The following is a 26,801-nucleotide window of genomic DNA, read 5'->3' as shown; positions in this document are numbered from 1 at the left end:
CCACAGCTGTGAGAAGTACACAGGATTATCCCCTTATTCCCCTCTTGATCTAGGGCTTTGTGTCTGTTCCTCCTGCTTACAGGTTACTGTAAGGTGCTTCCAACAGCATCTTCATGAGTCACCCTTTTCATTGGGAAAGGTTTCATTAATGCTAGGGCTTAACCTAGTTTTATTTTTTCCACCACCCTTTTCAAATTCTATTTTCCCAGATTCTACCGTGGTAGGTGCCCTCCATAACAGTGCCTATTGACCTCCTTCTCCTGGTATTCCCACTCTGTGTAGTCCCCTCCCTCACTGCACCAGGGTTGGTTTGTGTAACTAATAAACTATGACAGAAGTGATGACATACCACTTATGAGATTAGGCTAAAAAACATGAGGTTTTGACATGGGGCTCTTTCTATTTTGGGATGACAAGATGGAAATTCTGTCTGGACACCCTTATGGAGAGGTGCATGTGGCCAGGAACTGAAGCTGCCTGCAAACCACCATGTGAATGAAGTGAACCATCAGCCCCTTCAGATGACCACAGCCGTGGCCAACAGCTTGATTGACACCTCATGAAAGGACCTGAGCCTGCATTACCAGGAAAACCACTCCTGGATTCCTGACTCTCAATAGCTGTGTAAAATAGTGAATGTTTGTTGTTTTATTCTGCTAAATTTTGGGATAATTTGTTATATGGCAATAGATAACTAACATACTTAACCTTCAAACTTCAACTCCAACTCTTCTGATCCCCAAAAGTCTTTTTCCTGATTATACCGGGTCATAGCTCTCTGCTAACCTTTTTACCCACTGCCTCTTCATCTCCTTTCAAAAGCATGATTGCTAAAATAACTTCAGCTACCAATTACTGAACAATGGCTGTGTGCCAGGTACCGTCCTAAGCAATGTACATATATTATTTCCATGTGTTCTCAAGGGTCCTGTAGGGTAAGTATTTATTTTTCCCATTTCGAATGAGAAGTTTGAGACTTGGAGGCATTTAGTAAAATCTCACTCAAGAAAGAAGTCGGTGTTTGAGCCAAATCTTTTTAGCTGCAGTCGCATCCCTTGAACACTACATCACATAAAACTGTCACAGCTGTGTGAGTCCTCTTGAAGTCTTTGTATCTGAGACAGGGAAAATATAAATGGAGAGAAGCCACCATGTGTAGAGCTTATGCACAGTGGCAGGAGTGGGAAGAGAAGTGAGAAGTTTTATGTAATCCATCATTTGGGCATTTAGCTTATGACACAATGTTGCCCTCCCCAACTTATGTCTCATAGGATATCTTTAGATTAAAGAAATAACATGAAAATTAAAGAACTAACAATTCTGCATGAGGCTTTTCTAAATCATGGAAGAGTATGCCAAAACTCCATAACATTACCTTTCTTCATAGTAAAGTTTTTGTTATAGAAATCAATAAGAAGCCTAATACAAGCCAATTTCACCTTTGAATATGCATGTCAAAATTCTAAATCAACATAAACCAACAAAATCCAATAGCACATTAAGAAAATAACACAACATGATCAAATGGGGTTTATTTATTCCGGGATTTCAAGGATCACTCAACATTAGAACATCTATTCATAGAATTCACATATTACTATTAGATGTAAGGACAAAAATGTATAAAAAGCTTTAGAAACTAGTTTTATCAATCATTTCTACTTGTAAAAACAAATACACTACAACAGTGGTTCTTATTCAGGGGTTCTGCAAGATCAAAATTATTTCCATAAAGATAGGAAGACATCACTGCCATGTTCTCAGAAATATACAGTAGATTTTCCCAGATATTGTGATGACATGTATATAGCAAAGGAACCGAATGGAGAAAGAGACAGGTAAATGGAGCTGCCTTCTAGTAAGCTTAAGATTAAATTGATTTGCAAAAGTATAAAACAGTACCACTCTTCCCGCTAATTTTCCCTTGGAAAAGGTGCCAATTTTTCATTAAAATTATGCTGATTGTGTTATTTTTATTTATTTATTTTTTTTTTTTGAGATGGAGTCTGGCTTTGTCGCCCGGGCTGGAGTGCAGTGGCCGGATCTCAGCTCACTGCAAGCTCCGCCCCCCGGGTTCACGCCATTCTCCTGCCTCAGCCTCCCGAGTAGCTGGGACTACAGGCGCCCGCCGCCTCGCCCGGCTAGTTTTTTGTATTTTTTTAGTAGAGACGGGGTTTCACCGTGTTCGCCAGGATGGTCTCGATCTCCTGACCTCGTGATCCGCCCGTCTCGGCCTCCCAAAGTGCTGGGATTACAGGCTTGAGCCACCGCGCCCGGCCCTGATTGTGTTATTAAGTGATTGGTTTCCTATTGCTATCTTACATGAAAAAATAAATATTTAAAAATTCATTGGTTTTACTGTTGAGGCTGATAAAACCTGTATAAGCAAAGACACTTCAGGATACACAATGATTTTTAGGAGTGAAAAGAAATAATAAGACCAAAAAATAGTAAGACCATTTTCAAATTTTCAAAATTTGAAAATGATAGCTGTGTAAGATACAAATGTAAGGTTCCAGTTTCTTAATTCTATACATAGTTCCTTTAAAAAAGATACAACAGAAAAGGAAATCTCATGTATAACAAGAGTTTTTTTTTTTTTTTAAAAGAGCGAAACCTAACAAGAAATGCATGAAATATGCACAAGAAAAATCTAAGATGTTCCTGAATAACACAGAAGTCGGTAAGAACAAATGCTTAGGATGACTCAGCTTCAGAAAAAAACTCAATTCTCCCAAGTTTTCTATCAGTTTATAACATTCGAATGCCAAAAAGGGTTCTTTTCTGGTGTTAGACAATTGATTCCAAAGATCACATCGCAAAATAACTAGGAAAAACCTAAAATGAAGAGCAACAAGTAAAAGGGGTATTGGGATTGGGAGGGTCTAGACTTAGGAGACATAAAACACTAAAATCTAAACAGTGATGGGTGGAAGGTGGTATCTCCAACCCAGATGATGTCTTTGAACCATTTTGTTGCCTGTGTAAGGAACTCATCATCCATTTCCTAGTACAGGCCTCGCTAGCATATTTCAATGACAATTCCCTAAGTCTTCCCTCCTTTCTTTCATTCTAATTTTTTCAGAATAATTCTACCATGTGGTATGAGATTTCCAGAGAGGTGTATCTCTTAAACAGATCAATTCCATTTTGCCTTTAATTACATTTGTTTCATTCAACGAGTTATCCCCTTCGTTTTCCTTGGTTTATTGTAAGTTCTACCTTACTCATCCTAATGACTTTCCTCTGTGATCTGTCATGTTAACCTCAAGGCCTGGCTTTGAGCAGCATCCTGAGTTAGTGGAAGGAATCCTGAGCTGCAGTTCAGAACACCTGGGTTCATTCCTGGTACCTCTCAAAGAAAAACAAGTCCTAGGGGGAAATAAAACAAAACTCAGTATCTCTACACTTCAGTTTCCTTATTTATGAAATGAGGACAAAATTAATGCCAACTGATATGGTTTAGATATTTGTCCCCTCCAAATTTCATGTTGAAGTGGAATCCCCAGTGTTGGAGGTGGGGTCTGGTGGGAAGCGTTTGGATCATGGGGGTGGATCCGTCATGAATGGCTTAGCACCCTCCCCTTGGTGATGAGTGAGTTCCCCAGAGGTCTGGTTGTTTAAAAGTGTGTGGCATCTCCCCTTCTCTCTCTCGCTCCTGCTCTCACCATGTGATGTGCCTGCTTGCCCCGTTGCCTTCCACTATGATTGTAAGCTACCTGATGCCTCACCAGAAGCAGCTACTGGAGCCATGCTGCCACAACCTGCAGAACCATGAGCCAATTAAACCCCTTTTCTTTATAAAGGATTTAGTTTCATGTGTTCCTTTATAGCAATGCAAGAGTGGTAGAACACACCAACCTAACAGAGTAATGTGAAACTAAAAAGTGAGTTTACATATGATCACATTCCACACCAGTGCTGGATTTACCAAGCGGCAGGAGGGTGTTGTGATAAAGAGTATGGGTCCTGGGACCAGAACACCTGCCTTAAGTAACAGCTTCCTCGTTGAGTACTTGTGGAACTTTGCACAACTTACATGTGCCATGTCTGAGATTCCTTATCTGTAAAGAGAAAGGATAACAGTAAAGGCATATCTCATTTTTTTGTGCTCTGATTCATTGTTCTTCACAGATATTGTGGGTTTTCATTTTGTTCTTTTGACAGATTGAAGGTTTGTGACAACCCTGTGTCCAGCAAGTTGACTGGCCAAGGGCATATATCTGCTTTATATCTTTGAGTCACATTTTGGTAATTCTAGTAAATATTTCAGACCATTTCATTATTATTGTATCTGCCATGGTGCTCTGTGATCAGTGATGCTTGATGTTATCGTCATGATTGTTTTGGGGTGCCACAGGCCATTCCCATTCAAGATGGCAAACCTAGTTGATAAATATTGTGTGTGATCTGACTGCTGTGTCTTGCACTCTTCAGGCTTCCCTATTTTCTGAGCTACAACAATATCAAAATCAGGCCAATAAAAACCCTACAATGACTTCTAAGTGTTCAAGTGAAAGGAAGAGTCCCAAGTCTCTCATTTTAAATAAAAAACTAGAAAATATTAAGCTTAGTGAGGGAAGCATGTTGGAAGCTGAAACAGGATCAGAGCTAAGACTTTTGAGCCAAACAGCCACGTTGTGAATACAAAGAAAAAGTTCCTCAAAAGCACTTGAAAAGTGTTACTCTAGTGAACACACAAATGATAAGAAAGCAAAAGAGCCTTACTGTTGATAGGAAGAGGTTTGAGTGGGCTACATAGAAGATCAAAGCAGCCAAAACATTCCCTTAAACCAAACCCTAATCCAGAGCAAGGTCCTAAGTCATCAATTCTATGAAGGCTGAAAGAAATAAGGAAGCTGCAGAAGAAAAGTTGGAAACTAGCAGAGGTTGGTTCATGAGGTTTAAGAAAAGGAGCCATCTCCATAACATAAAAGTGCAAGATGGAAGCAGCAAGTGCTGATGGAGACGCTGCAGCAAGTTATCCAGATCTAGGTAGGATAACTGATTTTCGATGTAGACAAAAGAGCTTTCTATGGGAAGAAGATGCCATCTAAGACTTTCATAGCTAGAGAGGAGAAGTCAATGCCAGGCTTCAAAGCTTGGAAGGACAGGCTGACTCTCTTGTTATCGGGTAATGCAGCTGGTGATCGTAAGTTGAGGCTAATGTTCATTGATCGTTCTGAAAATTCTAGGGCCCATAAGAATTATGCTAAATCTACTGTGCCTGTGCTCTACAAATGAAACAGCAAAGCCTGGATGACAGCAGATCTGTTTACATCGTGATTTACTGAATATTTTAAGCCCAGTGTTGAGACCTACTGCTCAGAGAAAAAGATTCCTTTCAAAATACACTCACTCACTGATAATGCACCTGGTCACCCAAGAGTTCCGATGGAGATGTACCAGGAGATAATGTTGTTTTCATACCTGCTAACACAACATTTAATCTGTAGTCAATGGATGAAGGAGTAATTTTGACTTTCAGGTCTTATTACTTAAGAAATGCATTTGTAAGGCTACAGCTATTGTAGATGATCAGATTCCTCTGATGGAACAGGGCAAAGTAAATTGAAAACTTTCTGGAAAGGGGTCATCATTCTAGATGCCATTAGGAGCATTTATGATTCACGGGAGGAGTCAAAATCTTAACATTAACAGGAGTTTGGAAGAAGCTGATCCCAGCTCTTAGGGATGATTGAGGGATTCAAGACCTTGGAAGAAGTACTTGCAGATGTGGTGGAAATAGCAAGATAACTAGAATTAGAAGTGGAGGCTAAAGATTTGACTGAATCGTTGAACCTCATGATAAAGCTCGAACAAAGGGACAGTTGCTTCTTATGGAAGAGCAAAGAAAGTTGTTTCTTAAGATGAAATCTACTTCGGTGAAGATGGTGTGAACATTGTTGAAATGACAACAAAGAATTTAGAATATTATATAACCTTAGTTGATGAAACGAGGACAGGGTTTGAAAGGATGTATTCCAATTTTCAAAGAAGTTCTACTGTGGGTAAAATGCTATCAAACAGCGTCACATGCTACAGAGAAATCTTTTGTGAAAAAGAGTCAATTGATGTGGCAAAGTTTATTATTGTTTTATTTTAAGAAGTGGCTACAGCTACTCCAACCTTTAGCAACCACCACCCAGATCAGTCAGCAGCCATCAGCACTGAGGCAAGATCTCCCACCAACAAAAACGTTACAACTTGCTAAAGGCTCAAATGATTGTTATCATTTTTCAGTATTAAAGTATGTTTAAATTAAGGTATGTGCATTGTTTTTTAGATATAATGCTATTGCACACTTAACAGACTACAGTATAGTATAAACATAACTTTTATATGCACTAGGAAACCAAAAAATGTGTGTGATTTACTTTATTGTGATATTTGCTTTGTTTCTGTGGTCTGGAATTTAACCCCAAATATCTCCAAGGTATGCCTATACTTCCTGTAGTTGTTGTGATTATTATATGGTAATTTATATAAAGTGCCAGAAATAAAACCTGGTACCTGGTGAATGTTCTCTAGGCACGAATAAACTCATTGTTATTATCTACTGCCCATCTTTTTTCCCAACCTGGTGAAGACAGAGGTATTGATCCTCCAATGTTGCCTCTGCTCTGTGGAAAAGACCTTCAGGGACCCAAGACTATAGAACCTCACCCTTTCCTCTCACAACCAAAGGTAAGTAAGAGCCAAACAAGACACAAAGGAAATTATCAACATAAACATTACCTTTCCCTGGCTCTAAGGCACACAAGCAGCAACTCAGGCTCAGGGATTCCTGGCAGTTTTGTGTTGCTTTAAGTGGCAATTTTCTGGAAGGTGAGACTTGCTGAAGGAAAAGACCAATGTTAAGTCATCTGGATCACAAGCAACATTGTCTGTGATTGCCCTCGTCAGTGTGTGTTAAGAACTGGTGGTGAAATATCAAGTATTAATGAAGGTTGCTAAGTAATCACACAATTACACAAATCTTTTCAAGTGCATTTTTTAGTATTTTTAAATAATGAGGTAAAATGTAGGACATCATATGACTAACTAAGGTAACGTAACTACACGCATGTTTTAAGAGATTTCTAGGCGTGATTTTCTCAGAAAAAAATAAATATATCATTTCCCAGGGAAAATATTGCCTGTTTTGGAGAATGTATCAAAGTTGCAATCACTTCTCTTAAAGTAGTAAATAAAGAATAGCTTTCTCAGGAACTACTACAGTGGCATACAGACATTTTTAGGGGAATTGCTTCTTCAAGATAACCAAGCATGTTAGCAACATGCAATAATTATAGCAAAAATTATATTATTTATATTATGATAACACTCAACCATAAGATAAGATACAACTTCTTGGTCCAGATTAATACGAAAGCTACATACCCAACATTTGAGATAATGAAGCCAATGATGGGAATCAATTGAAAATTTAACACCACTCCTCACAGTAACAAGAGTCAGAAGCACAAACAATATCACTTGCAAAAATTGGTTCAATCTGTGAACTGATGAAAGGCAGCAGTCATTACATGTACTACCAGATTTCAAAGCATGCTCTGGCTGGGCGCGGTGGCTCACGCCTGAAACCCCAGCACTTTGGGAGGCCGAGGCGGGCAGATCACGAGGTCAGGAGATCAAGATCATCCTGGCTAACACGCTGAAACCCTGTCTTTACCAAAAATACAAAAAATTAGCCGGGCGAGGTGGCGGCGCCTGTAGTTCCAGCTACTCGGGAGGCTGAGGCAGGAGAATGGCGTGAACCTGGGAGGCGCAGCTTGCAGTGAGCCGAGATGGTGCCACTGCACTCCAGCCTGGGTGACAGAGCAAGACTCTGTCTCAAAATAAATAAATAAATAAATAAATAAATAAATATAAAAATAAAATAAAAAATAAAGCATATTCTTCATTTTAGAAATGGCAAATATGTGAAAATCCATGCTGATTATGAAACATACAAAAAACATTCAGGAATGTTCTCTTGAGAACACTTCTGGAACCTCCTTTCTGGAGCTATTTCAGAGAAACGTCACATATACATTTTTGAGGCTGAACAAAGATAATAATTGACAGAGACAATTTAGATGATTGCTTTCGCTGTGTGAAAATCACACCCTGGTCTTACTAAATACCACATCACTGGCTAAAAGAGAATCAGGCATTAATTGTACATGCAAAATCACGGACTCTGATCATGGGAAAAGATGGTCTACCAAGGAGGAAGCTGCACTCTTAATAATATAACTAGAATTAAAATCTCTAACTTTTTTTCCTCCCTCTTGGTCATCTATTCCCAGTTTGCTTAATTTCATATAAATCTGTAATGTATCTAATTTTAAAATTTGAATTCAGAAAACAAGCGTTATGCACCATCTCTTTTTATTAAGTTGGCTGGAATATAATGCTCTCAAATTTCAATCCGAGTTCCTTTAATCAATAACACTTCAATTTCACCCTCTCCTAATGCAAAGCACTGAATAGTAGGGGACAAGATCCAAGTAATGACTCAGGAGAGGAGACGCTACTCCTTGTCTGGACTTTTCAGATGGCAGAGATCTCCCTGCCATGTGATGCCATCCACTGGACAATTAGAAGGATGAAAACAGTTTTCATTCAGACAAAATCTGCCTCCTTTTATCCAAAGCAAAGCAGGCTAATCTTACTCCTTTTTTTTTCAATTATACTTTAAGTTCTAGGGTACATGTGCACAACGTGCAGGTTTGTTACATACGTATACATGTGCCATGTTGGTGTACTGCACCCATTAACTCATCATTTACATTAGGTATATCTCCTAATGCTATCCCTCCCCCCTCCCCCCACCCCATGACAGGCCCCGGTGTGTGATGTTCCCCTTCCTGTGTCCAAGTGTTCTCATTGTTCAGTTCCCACCTATGAGTGAGAACATGTGGTGTTTGATTTTTTTGTCCTTGTGATAGTTTGCTGAGAATGATGGTTTCCAGCTTCATCCATGTCCCTACAAAGGACATGAACTCATCTTTTTTTATGGCTGCATAGTATCCCATGGTGTATATGTGCCACATTTTCTTAATCCAGTCTATCATTGATGGACATTTGGGTTGGTTCCAGGTCTTTGCTATTGTGAATAGTGCCACAATAAACATACATGTGCATGTGTCTTTATAGCAGCAGGATTTATAATCCTTTGGGATACCATACACTCTGCATGTTCTGACTATTTCCAGGCACAGCAGAAGCATGCCTACCTTCATCTCAGATGTTATGGGCCAACCAGAGGATTTAAGGGTATTTTATCCACAATTTTTCAGAGTATAAATGTGATACCTTCTCTTTATAGAAAATTAAAATTGCCTATGATACCAAATATCCCAAAAGAGTTACAATCAATATTCAGTATATTATCTCTTAACTGTTTAGGTATCTACTTTTACAAACAAAATTGGGATCATATTACATATAATTTTATATTTAGATAATTTCTTCCTTTTCTTCTTTGTTTCTTCCTTTTTTTTTTTTTTTTTTTTTTTTGATGTGGTCTCACTCTGTCGCCCAGGCTGGAATGCAACGGTATGGTCACAGCTCACTGCAGCCTTGACTTCCCGGGCTCAAGTGATTTTATTTCACATTTTAGCATAGTTTTTCTCCACATCTTTCCAATTCTTTAAAATTCTCATTTCGAGTTATATAATTTACTATCTTGTGGATATATCTTATTTAACTACTCCAATAAGTTGAATAGTTATGCTGTTTCAAATGTTAGCTACCTGTTTAATCACTCTAATTTTATTGCATAGCTCTGGACAAGTTAATCTGCTTGTGAAAAAGATTTTAACTTTTTTATTCATACTGTCAAATTCATTTTTATACAGTAATACCAATGCTGACACCTACCATAGCATTTAGAAACACTTGTCTTTCTATTGTTCTTGCCAGGATTGCATACAATTAATTTGAGATTTTAAAATAAAATATATTGAAAAAAATTGTCATCTCTTTGTCTTAATTTATGACTAGAAAGGTTAAACTCTTTTCCCAATTTTTAATAGCCATTTATATATTTTCTTTTATAAGTGGTCAGTTTAAGTCTTTTGTCTATTTTATGTGAAATCACAATACTTCTGAATTGTTTAATTATTTTATACATTCAGAATATCAAAATATATTTGTTCTCTTGCTCCAAGTATTTTCAGATTATTTCCATGCCTTTCAATTATATTTTTAAACACAAAAGTGAGTTTTTAATAAAATGTATTAGCTGCTTATTTTGTGATTTATTCTGCTGTCTTTATGCGTGAAAAGTTCTCTAGATCCTAACATTAGCTCAATGTAAACCTCTATTTTAAAGCTCAATGTAAACTTCTATTTTAAAACAGCTATATTCATAGCTCTACTGTATATCTCATCATAGTATTTGTATAATAATTATACATTTAAGCCTCTGTTCTACTTATTCTGGACTCTGAGTATCTTAGTCAGTGGGGCAGTATTTCTCATCTTTTTGTCTTCAGCCTTTACTGTGCGAAACTATAAACGCTGGCTGAAAGTTATACTAAATGAATGAATCAACAGTGTAATGCACAGATTTTTTTTTTCAGTGAAAATCAAAGAAATGTATCACTTTACTTCCCTTATTCCATTTTTTTCTTGCCAAACTATTGTATTAATAGTATAGTTAGAAAAAAATGTATTCCACAGGAATAACGATATTTTACCATATACTTGTTTGTTTAAAGTACACTACTAATATACAATCATGCTTCAGAACAACATGTGGGGTGTCCACACAACCATGGTGCAACTAATCCTTCAAAAGGGAATTTTGAATTTTTAGCATTCTCTGAAGAAATATTTCGCATGTATTAATTGTTATCCAGGAGAAATCATTGGCAGGATTTCTCATCATAATATTCATAAGGAGAAAAATATTTCTCTTATGATTAGTATGATTTTTCAGAGAAAAAAATATCTGAGTCATTTTTGTGGGACTCTGCTTCTTTTCAAATCACATTGATCAAGTAAAGAATGAATCTACCAAATAAGACAGACAACGCCAAGCACACTGAGTAAAGGAGAGAACCAATACACGCGCTTTGTATTTTACTTCAAGGTCTTGTCTATACGGCATACAAAGACACACAATGAAACAACCATCAGCTTTTCTATATAGGTGGACCTGATGTTAGGTAAGTCAAATTCAGTTTTATCTGCTGATATCACCACATGACGCTGTTTTGTTCTCGGGGTCAGAGATTTTGTTGAGTTCATTATACTCTCCTACGATGTGCCCTCTGTTTCACTTTGTAAAAAAGTTATATCTGTATTTTTTTTTGTTATGTCATGGACTTTATTTTTGAGTAGTTTAGGTTTACAGAAAATTGAGTACAGAGTACAGAGAATTCCCGTAAGTCCCCTCATCCCACCCCAAAGTCCCCTGTATTAGCATCTTATATTGATGTGGTACATTTGTTTCAGTTGTTGAACCAATATTGATACATTAATAGTAATTAAATTCCAGAGCTTGCATTGGGGTTCACGCTTGGTGCTATATACATTGTATAGGCTGTGACAAACCTATAACAATATGTATCCACCATTAAGGTATCTTACAAAATATTTTCACTGTCCTAAAAATCTGTGCTCTCCCTCTTCATCACTCCCTGCTTTCCCTTCAACCCCTCATCTTTTTCCTGTCTCTGTAGTTTTGCCTTTTCCAAAATGTCATAGAGTTGGAATCATAACTAGCCTTCTAAAACTGGTTTCTTTCATTTAGTACGATGCATTTAAAGTCCTTCCATGTCTTTTTGTGGCTTGATAGCTCATCTCATTCTATCACTGAAAAACATTCTGATACGGTTTGGCTGTGTCCCTGCCCAAGCCTCATCTTGAATTGTAGTTCCCATAATCCCCATGTGTCGTGGGAGGGACCTGGTGGGAGGTCATTGAATAATGGGGGTGGTTACTCCCATGTTGTTCTCATGATAGTGAGTGAGTTCTGGAACTGTGAGTCAATTAAACCTGTTTCTTTTATAAATTACCCAGTCTCAGGTATGTCTTTATTAGCAGCATGAGAACGAACTAATACACGTTCCATTGTATGAATATACCATAGTCATTTTTTGAAGGATATCTTGATTGTTTCCATGTTTTGGCAACTACGAAAAAAGTTGTCATAAACATTTGTAGGTTTTTGTGTGGACATTAACTTTTCTATTCATTTGGGTAAATACCAAGGGGTGTGAATGCTATGTTGTGTAGTAACAGTTCATTTAGTTTTATAGGAAACTCCCAAATTATCTTTCAAAGTAGCTGTACCATTTTGCATTTCCACCAGCAGAGAATGAGAGTTCCCAATGCTCCACATCCTCACTGGCATTGGATGTTGCTAGTGTTTTGGATTTTAGTCATGCTAATAGGTGTGCAGTGGTATCCAATTGTTCTTTTAATGTAGCCTTAATGACATGTGCTGTTGAGCATCTTTTTGCTCTCCGTGTATGTTCTTTGGTGCAGTGTCTGTTTAGATCTTTTGCCCATTTTTAACTAGCTGTTTTATTACTATTGTTGAGTTTTAAGAGTTATTTTTATATTTTGGATACCAGTCCAAAATATCAGTTTTTTTTTTTTTTTTTGCTAATATTGTCCCAGTCTGTGGCTTGAATTCTCATTCTCATAACAACGTCTTTTATAGAGTAAAATATTTTAATTTTAATGAAGTCCAATTCATTCGTTTTTATAATATGGATTTATGATTTTTTCTTTTTAGCTTGTAAAAGTAATAGATTATATCAATTGATTTTCAAATGTTGAACCAGTCTTGAATACTTGGGATAATTCCTGCTTCACTGTGGTGTAAAATTCTTCTTGTACATCACTGGATGTGCTATCCTAATATTTTGATGAGGATTTTGCATCTTTGTTCATGAGAGACACTGGTGTGTAGTTTTCCTTGCGATGGCTTTGTTTGTTTTGGGTATTGGGGTAATGCTAGCCTCATAGAATGAGTTATGAGGTAGCCACTCTGCTATTTTCTGGAAAAGATTGTAAAGAATTGATATAATTTGTCCCTTAAATCTTTGCTAGAATTCATCAGTGAATCCATCTGGGCTGGTGTTTCCTGTCTTAGAAGGTTGTTAATTATTGTTTCAATTTCTTCATTTTATTTATTGTTTTTTAAATTTTTGAGACAGGGTCTTGCTGTGTTGCCCAGGTTGGTCTTAAACAACTGGGCTCAACTGATCCTCCTGCCTCAGCCTCCCAAAGTGCTAGGATTACAGGCATAAGCCATCACTCCTGGCCTAATTTCTTTAATTGAATAGACTAATATTTCATAATAGATGTTAAGATGTAGGCCTTCTCATTAATATATATAGACCCATATATATTATCTATTTTCTTGGTAAGCTTTGGTACATTGTGTTTTTCTTTCTTTCTTTCCTGTTTTTTTTTTTTTTTTTTTTCCCTTTTGGTCCATTTCATCTAGGCCCTCAAATTTCTGGGCATAGAGTTGTTTAGAATATTTCATTATTATGCTTTTAGTGTTCACAGAATCAGTAGATATAGACCCTTTTATATTTCTGATATTAGTAATTTGTGTCTTCTCCTTTTATTCCTTAGTTAACTTGGCTAGAGGTTTATTGACTTTATTGGTTTTTTCAAAAAAACAAGTTTTGATTATGTTGATTTTCTCTATATTCTCTTGCCATTCTCATTGATGTCTGCTTTAATTTTTATCATTTCTTCTCTTCTGCTTACTTTGGATTTAACTTGTTCTCCTATTCCTAGTTTCCAAATGTGGAAGTTTAGATTACTCATTTTAGATCTTTCTTTCTTCTAGTACATATACTCAATGATATAAATTTCCCTCTAAGCACTGCTTTCACTGGATCCTGAACATTTTGATGAAGTATATTTTTATTTTAAATTAGTTTGAAATGTTTTTATATTTCTCTTGAGACTGCTTCTATGACCCACGTGTTATGTAGAAGTGTGTTGTTTAATCTACTAGTATTTTGAGATATTCTAGCTGTTTTGATTTCTAGTTTTATATCATTTTGGTCTGAGAACATACTCTGTGTGATTTCTATTCTTCTAAATTTGTTAAGGTGTGTGTTTTGACCCAGAGTGCAATCTCTTCTCCCGTGTGCTGCATGGAGGCTTGAGAAGAACGTGTATTCTGCTGCTGTTGTGTGAAGTGTTCTATGGACGTCAGTCATATCCAGTTGATTGATGGTGTACTTCAGTTAAACCTTGTTCTTAGTTCCTTACTGATTTTCTGCCCGCTTGAACTGTAAATTACTGATAGAGGGGTATTAAAGTCTCAGAATATACTAGCGTATTTATCCATTTCTCCTTGCACTTCTTTCAGTGTTTGCCTCATACTTTGATGCTCTGTTGTTAAATGCATAGACATTAACTATTATTATGTCCTTATGAAGAATTGATCCTTTTGTCATTATGTAATCTTCCTCTTTATCTCTGATAATTTTCCTTGCTCTGAGGTTGGGTTTGTCTGAAATTAATCTATCTACTCCAGCTTTCTTTTGATCAGTGTTAGCATTTAACTTCATATTTAATGGATTTGTACACACACAGGCACACACATGCGCACGCACACACACATATACACACACACACTTGCTTTGCCAGGCTATTTTATACAAATTTATTTGAAGAAAAAAAGATATATAGGGACATTTATGGGACTATAAGCAAGATAGAAAGACAAGAGACCTTCCAAACAGATAACAAATCCTCTTTCACTCTCTATGCCTTGCTGTAACAAACTGTCCTTGTCTCAGGGTTTACCTATCACCTTTAGGTTAATGAGTTTCAGAATCAATTCTATATCCCAAAACACCCCTCAAATTTTGGTCTCATGTCTACAACTATTGACGAGATCTCTCTCCATCTGAATGTCATGTCATCACACTCAGCATGCCCTAAAACAAACTCACTGTTCCAAATCTGCTACGAACCCTTAGCAAAATCCTTTGCAAATTTCATATGTCCACCATTTTCTCAACTACTCAGACTCAATATTTTGCATTAAGTTGCATGCTACAAAATGTTAGCTTTAGGATAGGGAATTGAAGACAGACTCTCTGCTCTTCAAGAAATCATGGTCTGACAGACGTTAAAACAAGTGTTCTGGTCAGTGTCAACGAAAATGCTACAAAATGCTGATGACATATAGGTTTTAAAAAGCATAAGTAAATCAACTATTCTCACTACTTCGTGATTAGGATTTGCTTAAATTGAATTCAGGAAGAATTCAATGATTATTGTTTCTATATTGAATATTCTGATGAAGTATATTTCCATTTCTCTGCTTAAGCCTTTTTATCCATGACGTCTTTGTTGAATGCTTGGCATGCATTCAACCCTAAACTAACAGGCTTGGGAAGCAAAGAAGGTGATGTAGTTGTTGTTTCAGGAAAGAACTCTGAAAATTATGAATCTCATTCTCTATCCAGTGATTGCCTTTTCTCCATTCTATTTCTGGCTCATGACTTCTAATCTATACTTGAATTTATCATTTGCATCATTAGAAGTTGGCAATGACCTTTAGATAGCTTTGAGTATTAGGAAGCTTTTATGTTGAGATTTTATTTTCCAGTCATTTTCACAGTAGTCATACAGAACCCAATGTGTGATAAACTAATAAACTTTATTCCAAGTCTGCTTAGTAACATTTCAAAGTAGGAAGACACTTTCCATGGGACTTCGCATTCCTAGGGTCACTAATCTTATTAATAATTTCACAATTTTTTTTGTTCTTGCTTTTTTTAGTTTGCCTCCTTACCGCCCATCCATTCACATCTTAACTCCAGCTCGTCCACGTTCTTTTTAGAGTATGGTGTAGAGGATGGGGCACAAAATGCTAAAATTGAGTTTCTTCAGAACTTTGACAACTAGAAGTTTCACTCCAATTTAGCTAGATGTTAAAATCCTGTTAATACAGGCTACTAATGCATTATTCTTTGTGTGTGTGTGTGTATGTGTGGGGCTTCATTAAATTATTGAAGCATTAAATACACAAGTCAACTCAAATACTATATTATCTTTGTCCTGCTACAATCCGGTGTATTTCTCCCACTATATTCTTCAGTAGTTAGTTTCTGGCAATTCTGTCTGGAGTCCTTAGTAAGTGAAGAGTCCTTTTTAGTGTTATGACCTTAATTTTTTTTCTGGAGTAAACGCTGACATACTTAGGAGGCTAACTTTATTTTATAGAGACATTAAGTACTAGAATGATTATTCTGTGTCAATCTGACCTAAAAATGACCTCATGGTGTTTTGAAAGGTAAAAAATCATATTATGTATATATTCTACACTCTAGGTAAAATGCACATAATATATCATATTTCACATTAAACTGACTTTAAGTATATTTTAAAGATTCTGAACTGTTATTTCAAATTTCCCTTTCCCCACTACATTTCTGGCTAATGGCTTCCAATCCATTCTTGAGGTTGGAATAATAAATGCTCGTGTCAAATCGAATCAAATAAAAGTATTCAAAAGGTAAGGTAGCATATCACCTTTACTTGAATTAAAAGCTTCATAAGGATCAGCTGTTATCTGTTATATTTTTTATTGAGAGGTATAATAGCAGAACTGGGAAAGGGAAAGCAAAATGAAAAACATTCAACAAAAACGCTGTTAGGATAACTCCATTTCTGGCTTTTGAAAATAAAGATACTTTATATATTTACGAAGGCAAATCGATTCAGGAAAATATAATTACATAACTTAAAAGTCTTTCCGTTAGATCGCGTCACAGATCTGTGACATTTAAGTATAGAGCTTTTTATTCTAATGGGAATATCAATCTCAAGACTTTTAAAATTGATAGTGATTACTTCATATTTTCTCAATTAACCTTCTGAAAAACCATAACAAAATTTAGACCCTACTTTCTTATCTCTTTTTTGTACTAATAATTTCTGTACACTAAATATGTGTGTATGTGTTTGTGTGTGTATTTTAGAGACAGGGTTTCACTCTGTTACCCAGGCTGGAGTGCAATGGCATGATATAGCTCACTGCAACCTCAAACTCCTGGCCACAAGGAATCCTCTTAGCCTCAGCCTCCTGAGTAGCTAGGATTATAGGCATGCACCATCATACCTGGCTAATGTTTTGTAGAGATGGAATCTCACTATGTTGCCCAGGCTTAAATATAGTTTATATATTAAAAAAATTTTAGGCCAGGCATGGTGGCTCATGCCTGTGATCCCAGCACTCTGGGAGGCTGAGGTGGGAGGATCCCCTGAGGCCAGGAGTTCAAGACCAGCCTGGCCAACACAGTAAAACCCCGTCTCTACTAAAAATATAAAAAATTAGCCGGGCATGGTGGCACACACCTGTGATTCCAGCTATTCAGGAGGCTGAGGCAAGACAATTGCTTGAACCTGGGAGGTGAAGGTTGCAGTGAGGCAAGATTGCACCACTGCACTCCAGCCTGGGTGACAGAGCAAGGTTCTGTCTTTAAAAAATAAATAAATAAAAACAAAAATAAAAAATAAAAATTTAGATCCTTCTTGAAATAATAACATATGTAGGTTGTTACACAAGATCATCATAACTAAACATTGAAGATAGGACTTACCAGGCAGCCCTGTTGGCAATGGCCCTCTAGGGTGTACATTGTATACACATCCCTGGCAGGGCGTTCTACACGTGTTAGTTGGATTTCCCTAGGTCAGGGGTGTGTGGCCTATAATGTATGAAAGATGCCCTGAACTCTGGACTTTTAAAAACAGCAAAAAACATACGAAAACCATGATAAAATACAAAAGGATACCGATAAATACAACCATTTTGTAAAAAGCAAAAGGATATATGAAAACCATGAGTAAAATATAATAAGACACCTATAAACACAGCTATATCCTATGTGGACTATTGCGTTCTAACTATTTATTCTTTCTTTTTGCAGGATAGATATATAAAATCAGGATCTCATTCTTGCTGGAGCTACTTTCTCTGCCTGGATCCACACCACTCTTTAGTTCCAGGCCTGGCTCTCCCACTGCTAGCTCTGAACCTTAGCAAGTCCTATAAATAACATGAGCATCTGTATCTCCCTTCAGAAAACAAATAGTGCAGTCAAACTCACCCTGCTGTGTTTGTGTGACTACGTTCATAAAATGCGACACTGGACTACGAGTTTTAGTAATCAAGGAGTGTGTTTTAGTCCACTTTTTATGCCTGGCCTTAATATAATATCTGGCACATATTGATACAGAATAAAAGGTATCATTACGTGATACCTTTCCATATGTATCCACATGTATCCCATGTATCCCATGATCCATGTTCCATATTATGGGAAGGGTGGCAATGCCCTGTTTCATGAGTTTCAGATTCAACCTTTGAAGGAAACATGTTTTAGCCATTGCATTGGCAGACGGCTCCAGGACTTACATATTTAAATAACAAAAATGTTGGGGGTAAAAGCATTCCCCACACAGTTCAAAAAGTTCCATAGGTGGGTAAAGGAACAATCCCTTTGAAGAGGAAAGTCAACCCAGTCTGACTTATTTCAGGTAAACAGTTTGATAAAGACCAAGAAAGGCTGCTTTGTTCTAAGTCTTGCGTTCCTGCACCTAGAGGACAGATTCTACATTCCAGAATAAAGGCTTAAATAAAAATGCAAACATACAGGAAATAAAAGAGTTCACAAATAAAGGGTACTAAGAGAGAGGGCTCATAGATGAGCAATTAACACCACGGTGACCACATCAGCCTTAAGTCAAGGTCAGCCTATTTCATGCAAAGTATCCCTAAATGGAAGAGTGGAAAGGTAAGGCTGGAGGAAAAGGAGATGACTATGGGAGTGGTCTTCGGAGTTATTCTGGTTGGGACCTCAGAACCAAAGACAAAGGTTGTGATGCTCCTTGATTGTACTCTGCGAGATTCACAGATGTCATTAAAACCATGAAGTATAGGAGCTGCATCTGCATTATCTGTTTCCATATTCCATTTTTTTCTCTATCCTTTTTTGTGCTACTCTCTGTTTCTGTTCATGAAGGAAGCTGAAAATTTATTGTCTTTCACCTGTCAAGTGAGATTGCTAAAGTGATCTGCCAGCTGCTTTTACCCAGGTGATCTCATTTAATGTTCAATCAATAGTGCAAGGTAGGTAGATATAGTTCCATTTTATAAGTGAGACTGCTACATCTCAGAAAGGGCAAATCCCTGTGCACGGTGGGCCTCATAAATAACGGAGTCAGGTCTGTCTGATTCCCAAGCCCAGCTGCTTCTCACTCTGCCCAGGTCTCCCTATTCCCTTTTCTACTGGTCATTGGCTGACATAATAAAACTGGAAGTGGACACAATAGGACAGTCTCTTAGATATGGACATCTTCTGGTGAGGGGCGGTATGCAATATTAGGCCCCAGGCCATACCAGATTAAGCCTCTGGACGGTTTGAGATACTCTCTGGTATTTTCCTACACATGGTCTAGGATTCTAGGTTGCTCAGGTGGCAATAATTTGGTGTTAACATGCAAGGCCTAGCTTCCTAGCTTCACAGATCCTGTCTAGAAGACACTTTAATGTTACAGTGAATACTACAAGGTACAAAGAGTCTTTCATTACAGCCACAGACAGGACAGACTATGAAGAAGAAACTGAGCTATAGAAATACCTATTCACTTTAACTCTGGGATATAGGATTTAGGGTCTAAATATATTAGGATTGATTATGACAACTGCAGAATTCATTTCTAGGGACAAATGTGAAAGTGTAGACATTCTTAGAAAGTATCACAATATTGCTGTTTTCCCCTATGCCACTTTTTCTTCAGGGGGCCTAGTTACCTTAGAAAGTTGTTGTCATTGCTTAGCTAACACTACAGCCAGCGAATAGAGATACAGCTTATGTGTTTGGCTGAGAAAATAGCATTAGGAGCTCTCTTAGGAGAACCTTTCTTTTAATGTCCCTGTCATCATCATCTTTGTCTATTAACTCAGAGTAAGGACCCAAAAGACTAAAAACAAGATAAACACCAGCACCTGTATGGCAGACACAGCCTTTGGACAAGTGTCAGCATTTCACGAGTGCCTGAGATCACTTCCAAATGTTTAAATTTTAAAAATGCCAAGAGGGATTACCTCTAAAGTAATACAGGAAGTTATAATGTAAGAAAAAGAAATGGTTGAAGGTAGGATTGGTTTAGGTAAATGCCATTCTCAGAGGCTCATGACAACCCAAAGCTCTATTTTCCTCTAGAAAATAAGTGATGGCAGCCAGGTGCGGTGGCTCACGCCTGTCATCCCAGCACTTTGGAAGGCTGAGGCAGGCGGATCACAAGGTCAGGAGATCAACACTATCCTTGCTAACACGGTGAAACCCCGTCTCTACTAAAAATACAAAAGATTAACCAGGCGTGGTGGCGGGCACCTGTAGTCCCAGCTACTCAGGAGGCTGAGGCAGAAGAATGGTGTGAACCTGGGAGGCAGAGCTTGAAGTGAGCCGAGATCGTGCCCCTGCACTCCAGCCTGGGGGACAGAGCGAGACTCCGTCTCAAAAAAAAAAAAAAAAAAAAAATCAACCAGGGAGATGGAGCCAGTGGCTTCTGGGTGGTTTCTGCCTCCAGATCCTCCTTGGGATGACTTTCTAGTTGGAAGCCTAGTGAAGGGTGTGGTGAGGCCTCTTGGATAACACTCATACGTGCTCCTTGCTGGTGGGAGACAGGAAAGACTAGCGCCTGGCTTGCACTGGATAGAGGGAAAGACAACTGGGATCAGATTCTGCCTCCAACAGAAGCACACAGAGGCCTCAGGCAGTGGAGCAGGGGAGTGTCTGAGGTGGACTCATTTGTCATCTCTGCGAGCGCGGGTCTCAGAGCATGAAATAGACGTGGGCAGTGCAGGGGAGCGGGCATGGTGTGAGTCCTCCTGGGTTGCCAGGAGGAACCAGGCCATGGAAGCTAAACGAGGCTAGAGATGAGCCACTAGATGTCCAGGGGACAAAGTGGATAAGCATAGGAACATAACGCATTGACTGGTTTCTAGAGGTTGCTTAAAACAAACCAAAAAAATAAAAATCCTACTTAATGTCCCTGCAATAGCTATGCACCTGACCTCAAAATCCTTTTTCTTCATGAACAATAAAACTCACACTGAATTTTCAGTAGCAAAACCAGTTAATTCTCAATTCTAATCTTTTCAGAATTCAAAAGAGAGAACAAATTCAATATATCATTTAACAATTGCATTGCTATCTGAAGCTGAAATATGTACATATATAAACAAACCTTTGGAGACTTTCTCTTTTGGTCTGATTCTGAAGGTAGTTGAAGAGAAAATTGTAAGGTATTCTTATCAATCTCATTTGTCTTTCATGCTATGAACCTATTATTTATTCTAATAATACTTATATAAATATTATTCTCTACTGCCTTGTCTGTATTTAAATAAATCTACAGAAGAAAACGATATAGCATCAAAATAGAAAGAAATACATGAGGTTGTCTTATGGTTGCTGGTAACCACTGTTTAATTTCATCCATACAGTTTTCTGGTATTAATTAAGGATATTCATTAATGTTACTCTGAGGCACATAGTTTAACATTAATAAGGAAAAAGCCCAGCTAAGTTATTACATAGAGATCCAATATTGTGTCATTAAAAATGTGGGCTGATTTGAATTTGAGCCACAGGAAATGTTAGACTGTGAAAGTCAACAACCAAAGCAGGCTACTAATAGGTTTTAAGAAAAAATCAGGCTGGGCATGGTGGCTTATCCCTGTAATCCCAGAACTTTGGGAGGCTGAGGCAGGCAGATTACTTGAGCTCAGGAGTTCGAGACCAGCCTGGGCACCATGGTGAAACTCCATCTCTATCAAAAATACAAAAAATTAGCCAGGCTTGGTGGCACATGCCTGTCGTCCCAACTACTCGGGAGGCTGAGGTGGGAGGACAGCTTGAACTGGGAGGCAGAGGTTACAGTGAGCCAAGATCACACCACTGCACTCCAGCCACAGAGACAGATCCCATAAAAAAAAGAGAGTGAGAGTGAGAAAGAAAGAAAGAAAGAAAGAAAGAAAGGAAGAAAGAAAGAAAGAAAGAAAGAAAAAAAAGAGAAAGAAAGAGAGGGGAGGGAGGGAAGGAAGGAAGGAAGGAAGGAAGGAAGGAAGGAAGGAAGGGAGGGAAGGAAAATTAGGGCAGGAATAACATCTTGACTTGCACTTTTACTATAAAGCTAGAAAAATGTAAACAATAAAACATGAAAAACTGTTTTGTTGCAGTGGATTTTCTTTCAAATGTATACAGAAGCATTAGATACCTCAAATAGCAAGAGAGTAAGCAAGCGTTATCATGGTGGGAAAATGCGTGGTTTTATAAATTAAATCTGATGCTACTGAGGTCTGGTCATCCTACACAAAAGTGGTGATCTTTTCTTAACGAATTCACCAAGATACCCTGGGGAGTGCAAGGGGTCACTCCAGGCTTTCCCTTACTTTGGTAAGGCTCCCCTCTCTTCCCACAGAGAAGACGGATTCAAGATGAGAGTGTGACGCTTGCTTACCACAGGCCTGTGCACATCCCAGAACGCTCTCTCTTGGCTGTCAAGGATTTTCCTTTCAATCTTGTCTCTCTTCTTGTCCACTCTGTCAACACGGTAACAATGGATAACATTTAGTATTAATTGTAGTGCCTCTCTGGACAAAAAGGCCACAACTTGAACAAATCTTCCAAAAGACTCACAAGGACTCACTTTGCTTGTGCTTCTGCTTGCATGAAAATGAACTCCCACTTCCGGGCAAACGCTCTCTGCAGCCTGGCCAGGCTCTCCTGAAAAACATACCCCACGTGGCGACATTCAGTGCTCTTCTTCACTGCTCTCTTCTAGCTTAGTTACCACTTGTATTTGTCAAGGAAACAGAGAGTTTCTAAAGCCCTAAGTGTACTGTGGTTCTCAATGATAAGCCATGCTCCCTGAATTCAGCTCATCTTCATATTGTCAGTCTTACAGGAAGTAGAAAAACCTGTTACAAATATCAATTTTTTGAATTACTGACTTCGGAGAACAGGACTAAAAATCCAATATGTATCTGCAAAATACTAAAATTACCTGGTACATAAGGAGGTGCTCCAGATGAACCCGTTGGAATTTTCTGTACCCACTTTATAGAGGAACAGAACACATGCATACTACGCATGCAATCAGCCTATTCAGTTCCTCACAATACATGTAACACCCTGGCGGCCCACAACCTATTCCTACACAGTGCTTTGAATTCAGTAAATCTAACATAGCAACCATCTGCACAAATGACAGCAGATGACTTTTATCTGCTGATGATCACCGTCAGCAGATAAAATTTTGGCAAAACCCACTCTTTCCCAGGGTAAATGGTCTTTAATCCTCAGAGTTTGGATATCTTCACTATGTAGGATGTATCTGACATTTTGACAGTTAAGTCAATTTTAGAAAATAAGATATGCTTCCCTCTTATACTTTGAGTTTATGTATTTAGAGTTTTGCCACACGCAATGTGAATGAAGAGAGGAAGTAAGTAAACAGGAATTCATGAGCCCACTGTGATGCCAGATCCCTGGAAATCTGACCCTTCAGATCCATGAATGAGGCTGTGCGCGGTGGCTCACGCCTGTAATCCCAGCACTTTTAGGAGGCTGAGGCAGGTAGATCACCTGAGGTCAGGAGTTCAAGACCAGCCTGGCCAACATGGTGAAACCCAGTCTCTACTAAAAATATAAAAATTAGCTGCCAGGTGTGGTGGCTCATGCCTGTAATCCCCGCACTTTGGGAGGCTGAGGCAGGCAGATCACGAGGTCAGGAGATCGAGACCATTCTGGCTAACATGGTGAAACCCCGTCTCTACTAAAAATACAAAAATTAGCCAGGCGTGGTGGCGGGTACCTGTAATCCCAGTTACTCGGGAGGCTGAGGCAGGAGAATGGCGTGAACCCAGGAGGTGGAGCTTGCAGTGAGCCGAGGTCGCGCCACTGCACTCCAGCCTGGGTGACAGAGTGAGACTCCATCTCAAAAAAAAAAAAAAAAAAAAAATTAGCCGGGCGTGGTGTCGCACACCTGTAATCCCAGCTACTCCAGAGGCTGAAGCAGGAGAATCACTTGAACCTGGGAGGCAGAGGTTGCAGTGAGCCAAGATCGTGCCACTGCACTGCAACCTGGGTGACAAGAGTGAAACTCCATCTCAAAAGAAAAGACAAGAAAAAAGATCCATGAATGGAGAGTTAACAGCCTGCCCAGAAAAGACTGTGGGCCTTACTGCTGTGTATCCTATGACTGTCCTTGCCAGAAGGTCCTTGGTACTTACAGCCTCATAGTCTGCGAGCTCCAGTCGTGCCTTGTTTTGCATTGTTCTCTTGCAGAGGTAAACGGCTGAAAAAAAAAAATCAATCATTTCTTGCCTGCTTATCAACACCATGGCACTATAAGTAAAAGTACAACATTACAAATCAAGACGATCGCACTTTTTTCCCAAGTTGTAATTTTTGATCATTTTCTTAGACAAAAAATAATTCTGTAATAACATTATTACTGAAATTCAAGCATCATGGTATTTATGGTATCCTAATAAATATGCTAAGAAACTTGGTAACTTTTTTTTTTAGAGATAGTCTTATTCTGTCACGCAGGCTGAAGCAAGTATAGTGGTAAGAGCCTTGTTCATTGCAGCCACAAACTCCTAGGCTCAATCGATCCTTTTGCCTCAGCCTCCCGAGTAGCTGGGACTATAGGCATGAGACACCAAACTAGCTAATTTTATTATTATTATTATTATTTGTAAAGAGGCTTCTTGCTTTGTTGCCCAGGCTGGTCTTCAACTCCTGGGCTCAAGTGATCCTTCCACCTCGGCCTCTCAAAGTGCTGAGATTATAGGCATGAGCCATAATCATTTAAACATTTTTATTAAATGGTAATCACAGTTTTTAGCATCTTCAACAAATAAGAGGAGAAAATAAAACCTTTTAAAAGGGTCACCAAATGAACTTAAAAATCTATATATACAAGTAAAATAATTTTGCAAAAAGGAAATTATGAATTATTGGCACATTCAATGATGTCCAGATTCTACTGTCAACTGAAACAATCTGTTCATGTACACTGAGGACTTCTCGGCATCTTCTTTGCTTCATTTCACAAGAGTCCATCTTTCATTGTTTGGTTACTAGGAGGAGGACATAACATCTTACCTACCTTCCATAGTATTTCCATTTTCCTGAGGAGTCAATGGCCTGGGCTGCCATGAAAAGTCCATCTGGGCAGCAGATTTATAGGAGAAGGTGGTGACAGCAGTGTTGCAATTGAGCACATTTCTTCAATTATTTCAGGGTATTCTAGTGACTCTCATGACAACCTCAAGGCATTTGCAGCCCTCTGGTAGAGTCCCAATTGCCAGAATATTTTTGTCATTGTTTTTCACTAAATATGCATGATATTTGAGTCTCATGAAACTCAAGATACGTTATATGTGTTGTAGATGTTGAGTAAATGCATTGGATGAGGACTGTCAAATATTACTTATTATAAGGCTACCTCGATGAGGTTGCCTTGGAAATATCACCTTTGCACTACATGGTGCCACCCTTAGTTTTGGATAATGACGTCCAGCTGGTATCATTAAGGAAACACACTACACAGAAAATTTGAGACCGGTGCAAACAGGGACACTATTTACTCAATTTCTGTAAGGTTTCCTGTATGAAAGTCAAGATGAAGCAGAGAGCCAACCACAGAATGATGCTGACATTCCTACAAAGGCTAAGAAGCCAGTATACTGTATTAGAACACATCTTTGTATAATCTACCATAATAATTTTATTGTTCTACTAATATTAGTAATTTCGAAAAGTCAGACTTCATAAACAAAAGCGACATGATGTGTTCATTTCCTAATTCGTCATAATTGATGCTCACTCCCAAAGGACCTCTTACTATAGAGGCCACTGTGACTTGAATAAAATATCTAAAATGTTCTAAGCAGTTGTAAAAGAAATTGAAGCGTATGTGAAATACCCCTGAGGGTGTCTCTTCATGAGAGAAAGATCGAATCTTCTTAAATATCTAATTGAATAATTTCAGCTTTCCTGCGGAATTACCTCTAATGAAATTTCAAGCCCCAGCTATGCCCTCCATCAGTCACACCTCCTGTGTCCTCCTGCATCAGCTTCTCCTTGCTTTATTGGTTCTGTCCATCTAATCTTTATTACTTGCAAAATCAGCTCCCTCTGGGGAAATGTTTCTCACCATTAGATACACTAATGCATTAAAATAAGAGTGGAATGATTTTGTTTTTTACATGACTCCTCACAAAGACATTATGCATCCTGTAATACAGGTGTCCTATGATGTGATTTTTCTTTAATTCCCTAGGAAACAAAATGAAGGTGTGGGCAGACAGTGCCAGGCATAAAGTAATGATATCACGAATATTTGTTGAATGAGTGAATTAATAAATGAATGAATAGGATATCTTCAGAAGGAGCTGTTTTGGGGTCAAATCAACTTAAGTGATAAAATTTCCCTAAATGTCTACTTGATTCTTTGGTATGAAGAAAGACAGGAAGCGGGGCCTGGTGGCTTATTTCTGTGGTCTTAGCTACATGTGGGAGGCTGAGGAAGGAGGATCATTTGAGACCAGTAGTTCGAGGCTGCAGTGAGCTATGATTGCACCACTGTACTCCAGACTGGGCAACAGAGCAAGACTCTGTCTCTTAAAAAAATAAAATAAAATAAGAAAGAAAGAGGCAAAAGGTACAAGTCTGAGTTAGCAGTGTAGAAAATAATCTGGTAACTGCTGAAGATAGAGCAAATATGCTCTT

The 26,801-nt window shown here is 38.3% G+C and overlaps 1 protein-coding gene across 6 annotated transcripts in view; it reads right to left on the bottom strand.

Annotated features, from left to right (window-relative positions):
• The window catches only part of LOC105474645 (regulator of G protein signaling 7), a 569,035-nt gene that overhangs the window by 69,277 nt on the left and 472,957 nt on the right, over positions 1-26,801 (bottom strand). For 4 of the 6 annotated variants that reach the window (XM_011729459.3, XM_011729461.3, XM_071073714.1 and 1 more), the window contains 3 exons: positions 24,293-24,357; positions 22,708-22,784; positions 22,519-22,600 (listed from right to left, as the gene is read on the bottom strand). In XM_011729459.3, the coding sequence (XP_011727761.1) occupies positions 22,519-22,600; positions 22,708-22,784; positions 24,293-24,357 (224 nt within the window). Of the gene's footprint in view, positions 1-22,518; positions 22,601-22,697; positions 22,785-24,292; positions 24,358-26,801 lie in introns of all 6 variants that reach the window. The other 2 variants (XM_071073718.1, XM_071073722.1) reach the window with 1 other exon arrangement.

This window comes from Macaca nemestrina, chromosome 1 (genome assembly GCF_043159975.1).
Source record: "Macaca nemestrina isolate mMacNem1 chromosome 1, mMacNem.hap1, whole genome shotgun sequence".
Classification (NCBI taxonomy): domain Eukaryota; kingdom Metazoa; phylum Chordata; class Mammalia; order Primates; family Cercopithecidae; genus Macaca; species Macaca nemestrina.
This window is presented reverse-complemented; position numbering and strand designations above follow the sequence as displayed.